The 11014-nt window shown below is 41.5% G+C and overlaps 1 protein-coding gene across 4 annotated transcripts; it reads left to right on the forward strand.

Moving 5' to 3' along the window:
* The first annotated feature begins 331 nt into the window (after window positions 1–331).
* Window positions 332–10873, forward strand: LOC121556300 (protein TSSC4). 4 transcript variants are annotated; one of them, XM_041870212.2, is made up of 4 exons: window positions 332–426; window positions 8830–8971; window positions 9278–9351; window positions 9458–10873. In XM_041870212.2, the coding sequence occupies exon 4, from the start codon at window positions 9530–9532 to the stop codon at window positions 10463–10465; it is 936 nt and encodes a 311-aa protein (XP_041726146.2). In that variant the 5' UTR covers window positions 332–426; window positions 8830–8971; window positions 9278–9351; window positions 9458–9529; the 3' UTR covers window positions 10466–10873. The 4 variants fall into 4 exon arrangements, with proteins under 4 accessions (XP_041726146.2, XP_041726145.2, XP_041726148.2 ...); XM_041870211.2 differs by lacking the exon at window positions 332–426 and adding an exon at window positions 7534–7617; XM_041870214.2 differs by lacking the exon at window positions 332–426 and adding an exon at window positions 7534–7617 and having other exon boundaries at window positions 8830–8954.
* Window positions 10874–11014: the final 141 nt, after the last annotated feature.

Genomic DNA, 11014 nt, shown 5'->3' on the forward strand with positions numbered 1-11014 from the left:
TTCCTAAACCCACAAAGCAACACAATAACAAAGCCCACTGTGATCAAGTGCATCGATCAATGTTATTCAAGACTGATATATTCATCTGCTCATGGCCATTGAAATGTAATTGTGGAAGATCAATGAAGGGATAATAACCAATTGGAGGTGAAAGGAGACAAATCCAGACATCCAGAAACAGAAATGAGAAGTGGGTTAACCCTGCCGCCTATATTCAGATATTCAGACACTGCCCACAGTCTACATTACTCAGATATCAAACAGAAAATATAATTACTGAGTCAGTTTCCATGGCAACACCGAGGCTCCCCCTAGTCTGTGAGCCAAGATGAATTCACTGGCTTGCCGTCCCTAGCCAGATATAAAGCACCTTAAATGGAAGCGGTGTCTAATAACAGTTTCTTATTAGATCATCAATGATTACGGGTGAGTACTGTAATGCAATTATTATTATTTAGGCCTAGTTTGTGCCTGACTGCCCCTGATCAAGACCACCAATTAGGCATGCAGAATTGGCAACATACTATGAAAGGCTTAGGTCTCATCCCTAAAAGCATTGAGTGTGAATGAATAGAGGTTTTACTGAGATAGTGAGAGATGTTGTTTGTAGAATGGCAGGCCTAGTGTTTGGTAATACTACAGTGCCTTATAGCAACTTTTCAATACAACTATTTTGGCTATTTCAATGATATAGAGCCATAAGAGCCATAACAAGGCAGCCAGTGTGAGCATGTGGGTAATATAACTATCAAAAGAAATGATTATGTAATAGAACTGTATTATAGATGCAGATGAACCTGAAGTCTATTCACGTTCAGTCCCTACATAAAACTGTCAACATGGTGATCCACAACACAGACACACATATAAATGTATCTTCCTCTGTTATTGTGCCAGAAGGTTTTCCCTGATAACAGCCAACACAAAGCCGTTGGTGTGAAAGGGCAGTCTATCAACACAGAACTTCATACTATCTAGACCCAGGGTGTGCAGTCAGCCATACTGTGGACCTTTATTAACAAGGAGCCTTAACACCAAAGGGCAAGTGACAGATTGTCCTTAAATGAACCTGCTCTGTCAACTCACTTCACATTAAAAGCATCAATGTTATTGTGGAACAGAAATGCCTATTGCTCAGAGATAGTGGAACCCCATCGCTCGGCCCGGTTTCTGTAATACAAATAAGTAAAATGGGCAGCAGAGTTTGTTTGGGGAATCTTCCATTTATGGTTGCCATTTACATTTTAGCAGACGCTTATCCCGAGCGACTTACGTAGCAATTAGGGTTAAGTGCCTTGCTCAAGGGCATATCGACAGATTTTTCACCTAGTCAAGTCGGGGATTCAAACCAGCAACCTTTCAGTTACTGGCCCAACGCTCTTAACCACTAGGCTACCTGCCACCCTATAGTGGTGAGATGCTAAGAGGGATGTAAACAGTGTGAGAGAGGTTGGAGGGAAGCCTGACTGTTTCTATTCATCAGTGAACTTGCTCCAACTCACTTAATTTCCCAGCAGCGGAGTGATGGACGAAACAATATCTCAAAGCCATAATTACTGCGGCATTATTGAAACCACTTTACTGTCGACATTATGAATGCTCAAGTACTTTTCTTTCTGTGAAGCCATACATAATAAATTGTTGCCTACAAAGTATTCTTAACAAAAGGAACACTTGTGATTGTTCAAATCTGTTTATTAGCCACAACAGCTCTACATTTTCTGAGCTAACTCTCAACCAGCAACATTTCATCGAGGGACCCTTGCTACCATGACAGCTTAACACATTGTGCAGTGGATGGCTGTACTTGGAGACCAAGTTATCTCTGTGGGCTACTCTGTATAGGCACACTGCCACATTCTCACAAGTTTTTTTCACAAATGTGATCTAGTAATATATTGTGCATCGCCAAAGTGGGTGGTGACCTTTAAGTCTATTTGTCACTGAGCACAATTGGAAAAAGAGTAGTACTGTAACATTCCAAATCCTCCCTACAGATGTCTTCAGTGAGTGACTGCTCAGTCAGTCCATAGCATCATGGTCTATTCCCTGTCTAGATGGGCCCTCAAGGTAGAGAGACTATCAGCAGATAATTGTGTTTAAGTGTTCATGCACTCAATGTTAACAACTATCTGGTCTCTAGCGTGTGTTTATGTGAGTATTACCTTGGAACAGTGTGTCTCCACAAATGGCAAAGGTTATAGATATTGACTAGAGGCTTACTGACGCCCTTTGACACATCATGAAACTAGGGAATAACTGAACACAATTAGCAATCCAATTTGTGTTGGATTTTACAAATCCATGATTAGACAGTTAAGGACAACCCCATGCGATGTATTGGGCAAGTCTGTGTTAGCACACCATTGCAGATGTCTACCTACAACTTGTTTCCTTTTCGCCATGAAACGTAAAGGAAAACATGAACATAGGACACAGCTTATTCACACAGGAGCACAAGAGCACATTAAGGGAGATGTAGGGGGCTAGAGCAATACTGAAGTTATGGGGCAGTTGATGGTGTTTAAAAGGGCAGGCATGGACACAACAATGGCCAGTTTCAAGCGACATTCCTTGTGCAGTGTGGAGTGACTAATAAGTTCTCAATAGAGGGATATAGATAAGCAGAGTGCCGCTTGCATCAGCTTTACTAGGCCTATACATTAGCACTGTATGTAACAGATCAACCTTGCAATGAATAAGACATCCATCTTGCAATCGCAATTATTTTTTTTATCACAAACCTGCTTGGAGATTATTATAATTACATCATTAGAAATAATATTGAATTTATTTGGGGTCAATACTGATAACTTTGAATGCTGATGTGTAAATCAACAACAGACTTCTGCAATAGGCTTTAAGTATGAAAATGTATGCACTCACTTACTGTAAGTCGCTCTGGATAAGAGTGTCTGCTAAATGACTAAAATGTAAAAATGTAAGTAACTGTCCAGTAAAAATCTAACTTTAAAATGTTCATATTCTGATAACTCATACCCAAATACTGTTGCTGGCTCATATGTGGCCAAAGCATAAATAGAAAGAAAAAACCCACCTCAAACTTGTATCTCAAACAGACGTTTAAAAAATGCTTGCTATTTCCTTATAGAGGATGATGTCATCCTCTAGCTGGCCAATCAGCAGTCTACTAGCATAAATATTTTTGGGGACCGGTATATGCCCACACCATTCTGTTGTTGGGGTACACCCACACCATTCCAACACAGAAAAGTTGTTTTTTAACATACTTAATTTTAAAAAATTGTAAGGATAACTATTTCACTCATTTTGTAATTAATTATTGGTCAAATGTCATATAAATCTGGAAACACTTGACAGTTCAAGTTTGTCCTTCTCTTTCCCAGTAGACCTGACAGCGTGTGAATGACGTCATCTCATGTATTTTCAGTCATTTCAGAACTATTTTTCAAACCTTTTCCATTTACTTGTACAACTGTACAAACACATGAAACTTTTTCTGAAACATAATCTGTCATAAATAACATGTAAATTCCATTACATTTGCGAATCTTTAGGCAAAACATTGTATGTGCCTCTCATCCAGGTAGCACACTAATTTAGTGGCATATGGCACAGACACATGTAATTAGCCAAACATTATTCAGAACCCAAATGATAGACAGTGGTAGTTGTAGTCACAAAACTGATTGAAGTAGCCCATCATTCACCTTTGGTTGGTTGTGTTTCCTTTAGCATTTTCTGAAAGCGCTATAGTAAACGTATTAATAGCCAATGAAAACAAAGATTATGGTATAGCCTACGTATACTACGTTTACCTTGTATATTACCAATGTAGGCTAATCTCTGAATGTGCTCTTTACCTCCAATCTGGGAATCCATTGCGCTCTTCATTTCGATCAAAGTTTCATCCCTTGCCATTCCCGTTATTCGTCTCATCTCCACCGACTATAAGGAAGGAGCTGATTTTTCAGGAAAGTGAGGACGGAGAGAGAGGATGCCACCCCACGACTCGATTAGCGCCACACTGTTTTTGAGTTTGAGGCTTGGGTTTCACAACAAAATCAACGATTCTGGCATTCAATGGATGAAAGAATGGCCCATCTTTGTCTCGGCATATCCTATCCTATTATGATTGCACACATAATGCTTCTCTATCCACGATACATATTAAAGGGGAGTGGCAAAACCAAGCACATTCTGTCGGCAAATCATTGTGCAGAAAGAAGTAGCCTAATATTAACACAACTAGCGTTTGGGAATTAGTGCATCAAGCATTTGAATCCTGTCTGTGAGGGTTATGTTACCCATGTGAATTGCCTCAAACTTGATGTTTGCTCATTTTGTACGGTTTTGAAAACCCTTCAATTCTCACCAAATGAATTAATATTTCGTACAGCCTAACCATATGAGCCTAACTGACTAGCCTACTAAATTCCTTCTATATATATATATATATATATATATATATATATATATATATATATATATATATATATATATACACACACACACACACAACACAAACACACTACCAGTCAAACATTTGGACACAGCTACTCATTCCAGGGGTTTTCTTTATTTTTACTATTTTCTACATTGTAAAGATATCAAAACTATGACATAACACATATGGAATCATGTAGTAACCAAAATCACAAGATATGTTATATTTGAGATTCTTCAAATAGCCACCCTTTGCATTCATGACAGTTTTGCACACTCTTGGTATTCTCTCAACCAGCTTCATGAGGTAGTCACCTGGAATGCATTTCAATTAACAGGTGTGCCTTCTTAAAAATTAATTTGTGGAATTTATTTCCGTCTTAATGTGTTTGAGCCAATCAGTTGTGTTGTGACAAGGTAGGGGGTATACAGAAGATAGCCCTATTTGGTAAAAGACAAAGTCCATATTATGGCAAGAACAGCTCAAATAACAAGAGAAACGACAGTCCATCGTTACTTTAAGACATGAAGGTCAGTCAATACGGAACATATCAAGAACTTTGAAAGTTTCTTCAAGTGCAGTCGCAAAAACCATCAAGTGCTATGATGAAACTGGCTCTCATGAGGACCGCCACAGGAATGGAAGACCCAGAGTTACCTCTGCTGCAGAGGATGAGTTCATTAGAGTTACCAGCCTCAGAAATTACAGCCCAAATAAATGCTTCACAGAGTTCAAGTAACAGACACATCTCAACATCAACTGTTCAGAGGGGACTGTGTGAATCAGGCCTTCATGGTTGAAATGCTGCAAAGAAACCACTACTAAAGGACACCAATAAGAAGAAGAGACCTGCTTGGGCCAAGGAACACCAGCAATGGACATTAGACCGGTGGAAATGTGTCCTTTGGTCTGGAGTCCAAAATTTGAGATTTTTGGTTCAAACCGCTGTGTCTTCGTGAGACGCGGTGTGGGTGAACGGATGATCTCTGCATGTGTAGTTCCCACCGAAAAGCATGGAGGAGGAGGTGTTATGGTGTGGGAGGGTTCTTTGCTGGTGACACTGTCTGTGATTGATTTACAATTAAAGGCACACTTAACCAGCATGGCTACCACAGCATTCTGCAGCGATACGCCATCCCATCTGGTTTGGGCTTATTGGGACTATAATTTGTTTTTCAACAGGACAATGACCCAACACACCTCCAGGCTGTGTAAGGGCTATTTTACCAAGAAGGAGAGTGATGGAGTGCTGCATCAGATGACCTGGCCTCCACAATCCCCCTACCTCAACCAAATTGAGATGGTTTGGGATGAGTTAGACCGCATAGTGAAGGAAAAGCAGCCAACAAGTGCTAAGCATATGTGGGAACTCCTTCAAGACTGTTGGAAAAGCATTCCAGGTGAAGCTGGTTGAGAGAATGCCAAGAGTGTGCAAAGCTGTCATCAAGGCAAAGGGTGGCTATTTGAAGAATCTCAAATATAAAATATATTTTGATTTAACACTTTTTTGGTTACTACATGATTCCATATGTGTTATTTCATAGTTTTGATGTCTTCACTATTATTCTACAATGTAGAAAATAGTAAAAATAAAGAAAAACTTTTGACTGGTACTGTATATTTCAACTTTCTCTTATAACTAGGCCTAATTGATTTATAATATAATTCCATTTTATTCAAGAGAGGTTCTCTCCGACACAGTACAGTACTAATTGAAGATGGGTGATATTTCTTTAAATGTATCCTCCTTTCTATAGTTTTTTTTTAGAGAGAGAGAAAAAAAACTATTGTGAATTAGTAGGGGGAAACACTGGACATTGGTAGTTTCGGTGGAAAAAGTTGTGTGTGTCAACTGTAGGGGAGCCCATTTTTGCTGGGGATCGGAAGTGTTGGTGTGAGAGAGGTAGGTTAAATTGACCAGGGTCAGAGTAAGTAGTACAGAAGGTGTCTTATGCTGAGACAGTGAAGAAAGTAGAGGAGGATGGGTCAAGGGTGAGGGATCCTGAGAGAATCCCTGTGAGTAGGCCTAGTAGATCTGAGCCAGCACAGAGGGATAGGTCAACGAGTGATATATGCTTCAGTGAGGTTGGATTCTTAGCGTTCATAGCGATGGTTATCAATTGTGCAGCAGAGATGGGACTTAAGCCACAGAAAATAGATGTTGTGGTGTCAGCGGCATATACGTATTTGGAGGTTGCCTACTAGATTTGACTTTAGAAGAGTTACAGTGTGTGTTGAGTGGTGGTATCCTGTCCTCCCAGGCCGTTGGGGTTACATAGCGGAATAGGGCGGTGGGTTTTAATGAGTGTAGGGATATATATATATATCCATTTTGTGGATCAAAGTATATAATAATATAAATAATATGCCATTTAGCAGACGTTTTATCCAGAGCGACTTACAGTCATGCGTGCATACATTTTAGTGTATCGGGTGGTCCCGGGATCGAACCCACTACCTTGGCGCGTTACAAGCCGTGCTCTACCAGCTGAGCTACAGAGGACCACAAGGTATAATGGATTTATGCCCAGTCTTGGTGGAGGTTGTGGTATCTGGAGGAATTTATGACTTTGCTAATGGTTTCAAATGGTTTTAGAGGGGATGTTGACTCAGCTTAAAGGGAGCATTCTGGGGAGTAGTTCTATAGGGGCACCCTAAAGCCGAGGGAAGTCGTTAGGTGGAGTCCACATGGGATTGGTTTATGGGAAAACACCCATATTATGTTACATAGGGCATAGATATAAATAATTGGTTTAAAACAGAGGAGGGGGAGAATAACATATTACAGATTGGGGTCCGTTATTCTCCAGAGTATGGGCAGATATCTGTAAATTGACGCCGCGAGAAATACTTTTGATATAATAAACCTTTATAATCAAAGGACAGTGTCAGTGGAATTCTTGTTCTCACAGCATCTCAGTATCGTTTTCTCGACACTCACAAGGTAATGCAACAGAAATTAGATGCCAACCGCCGTTAAACCTCAGCGAAGAAGATGTAGATTTAGAAACTGTGATGTAGGCCTACATCGGCATTACATTTACAATCCAGTAGACTACTGTAGGTGGCGGTAAAGTATCAACGATTGGGTTATTAGCCCACCACCAAAGGAAGGAGCGGACGGAAACTACCCTACCCAGCATACATTGCAGCATGCAAACCGAAGTTGCAGTGCCAGCGTGAAGAAGGTAACGCCGGAGATGCAGCTAGCTAGCAACACAAATCAGCTTTGAACGCTTTATGTAGTAGCTAGATAGCTTACTGAAAACATTTCAACGTATCAATGAAGTATTGTAAGATATAGAATGCTTGTGGTTTGTTCCACCCTACTTTTATTCAAAGTCAGCTACAGCTAGCCAGCCAACCAGGCTACTAGCTAACGTTAGGTAGCAAACGTCGAATTCTATAACTGGTTTACTTCGTGAACTACTCAACCCTCCATGTTTTTCTGCTGTCTTCTCACCAAATACCATGACAAACAAAAGCTAGCTAGGAGCGCTGAGAGTTGCACGAACTAGTTACTAATGTTAGGGGGCGTAGTCGCTGTGTTAGCTCGTCTTGTCCATTGCACGACGACGAGTGGCCCTGTTCTGTCGTTTTCCATATCCTTTCATAAAACGATTTTTGTAACTCACCAAAGTAAACATTTTTATAGTGTGGGATAACTTTTGTCTGTATGTGCAGGTTGTAATTTCTCCCAAAATACGGCTTATGAGTACTTCGTTTATAGTCAAAAGACCCTGATCCACGCGCATGCGTGGGATCTGCACTACGAGCTGCATGCACAAGCGTGGACCAGAGTTTATCTGGCGATATCATTAAGCCAAATGGAGGACTCTGGCCCGTTTTAGGATGGGCAGCGCCATTGAGGACTTTAACCATTTTTAAGTAGTCAACTGGGTGGGACTTCCTATAGGTTAAGGAAGGATCACATAATTCCATCCAGGTCATCAGGAGGGCTCAGCCAATTAAGTATACTCATGGGCAAACGTTCCATAACTGCAGGTGGCAGTAATTCGCCAACATTGGCTTTTTATACCTGTTCAAACAACACTCCGGGTGGCAGTATGCCCCCTTTAAGTTGGTTTACAAACTCATATAAGTAGTAGAAGGAGAAAATTGACTACTTCAAAATGGAGATGGCCTCAGTGGTGCTGCCCATGCTCTCGCAGACATCATAATGAGACAGATACAATGTTGCGTCCTCTAACTACAATATCTCTATGGGCGGTATACAAAGCAACTCATTGTCGTTGCGTGATGGACCAGAGCTACCGTGGTGCATGCAGATCCATCTAAATATATGACTCTGGTTGTATGTATGCAATGTAATCACAATTTACATATATGCAGTGAGTGGGTAACCGACTGATCTGCATGTATTTGTTTTTTTTTTACAGATTGTCGCTACACCATTTCAGTCTGGGATTGGTCACACCATGGCAAAAGTTGGAGCTGTCATCTACCCCCACACAGTTGTTGTCTTATCTGAGCAGAGCAGCATCCCAACCAGCTCCCACAACCTGTGAGTCTGCAACTCCAGTAAGATACCTCCTCACACTAACACAAACGGTAACATTACATAGGATGTCAAACATGACATTATCTGAAGGTACAGATGCACCCACTTACAGTACTCATGTTCACACTACGCTGCAGAGGACTGATAGGCCTACTCATCTGCAGTTGACACTTGACATCTTGTGTTGATGTTGTGCAACTGTTCTGAAATGTTGGTTTCATTGTTTTTACCTGTCATTGTACTTATTATTTACAGTATAGGCCTAAGCTTTAAATGACCAGATCCGTGTTGCTGTTTTTAATGTCTATCTTTGTGTGTCTATTCAGGGTGGAAGGACTGCCATCACCATTGAACCTCACTGATACAGAAAGTGGGGGTGTTGCAGCTCTACCCGGCTAAGGTCAGTCATTTCTTGGCAAATTGAAAATATTATAATGCATGCTATATTACCATACAAATGATATGTTTCAATTACCACTCAGAACAACCCTCTCATACTCTTCCAGGCTCTTGACCCCTTGACTGTGTGAAAGTCGTAGTTTTTTTCCTGTGGTATCAGACCCAGGCCCGTGAGAGCAATGTGTGAGCAAGAGGACCATGGAGACGGTGCCCGTAACAAGCTGTCCAACAGTGATGCCATCAAGCTGACAGGTGACCTCTCTCTGAGTGACTCCGACCCTGAAGAGCGTAATGAGTCCATAGACCCAGAGGTGGAAGACTTGTCCTCATCTGATGATGAAGAGCACCAGAACTCCGGTCCTGGTCCCAAGAAACCCGCATTCAGTCTGACAGGTGGAAGCTCAAGCTTCTCCAACCGCAGCCGAAGCATCTTTGATTGCCTGGAGAGTGCCGCTAAGCTGACCTCGTCCCATCTGGGCCAGGACAATGTGATTGACGGGGTTTTTGCACGTCCCCCTCCACCCCCACTGCTGCCAAGTGGAAAGAAGTATGGGGAGAAGGTGGGGGAATTGGTCAGCAAGCCTCCTCAGAAGAGAGGAGTGCCAGATTACCTGGTGAATCCTGAGCGCTGGACTCGCTACGACCTGGAGGACGTGCCAGAGACCAGTGACAGCAAGAATAGCATGGTGGCTCAGCAGTACATACAAAGCCTTCAGCAGCAGAAGAAGGAGAGCACGATGGTAGATGATCCGGAAGAGCCTTTTATACCTACTTTCAACCAGGGCCAGAGCAGTAGCTCAGAGCATAAGATCGTGTTCTCCAGGCCTAGCCGGCCACAGAAGGATGACGCTGCAGAAGTTAACAAGCCTGATCGAACCAAGAAGACGGGGATGGGTCTCTGTCACTTAGACGATGATGAAGAAGAGGAGGGTATAGGCCTAGCAATCGCCCCCCAACGCCCAAAGGAGAGTGAGCGGAAGAGGAAGTGGACACCGGTGGGGGACGAAGAGGGCACGCTGAATGATAGGAAGGATCAGCCGCCTATTGGCTTCGTCATTAATAGGAACGTCAACAGGAAGAACTTCCGCAAGACGTCAGAGAAAGATGAGGACTGAGAGTACACATGCATGACCTCAATCAATTAAAGTCCTCTGGAAATAGTGAAGGACCCTAAATATGTCCAGTATTTTAGTGCTTCCCTGTAGAACCTCAACCAGTGGAGTTTTTTCCTAATCAAGAGAATGGTTTCGGCCTCTTGACTTTTCATCAGAATCAATGTAAAATGTGTATTTTGAATATTATCTACAGACATGAAAAGCACTTGTCAGTAATGCTAATGTAAATAGATGTTTCGAAGTCCAAAGAATATTGAATTTAATTGTCAAGTATACTGGTTGAAGTGTAATGTAAACAATTGTATTTGTAATAGACCCTTGTAAGTGGCATTATTTTTCCTATTGCTTTAACTATTATTGATTATTGGAGCAGTAAAGTCTTCCCTCAATTAAATATTTGTTCCTGTATTTTCCGTGGCTGATGTGAAGCCAATAGTGTTTAATTTTTGATTAATCAAGAAGTTAACCAACGTGGTATCATTATATTACAGTATTTGATTAATGTACTTATGAGTTTCATAGACATTGCTACATTCATATCAGCATCAA

The sequence above is a fragment of the Coregonus clupeaformis genome, unplaced genomic scaffold (genome assembly GCF_020615455.1).
Source record: "Coregonus clupeaformis isolate EN_2021a unplaced genomic scaffold, ASM2061545v1 scaf1346, whole genome shotgun sequence".
Lineage (NCBI taxonomy): Eukaryota > Metazoa > Chordata > Actinopteri > Salmoniformes > Salmonidae > Coregonus > Coregonus clupeaformis.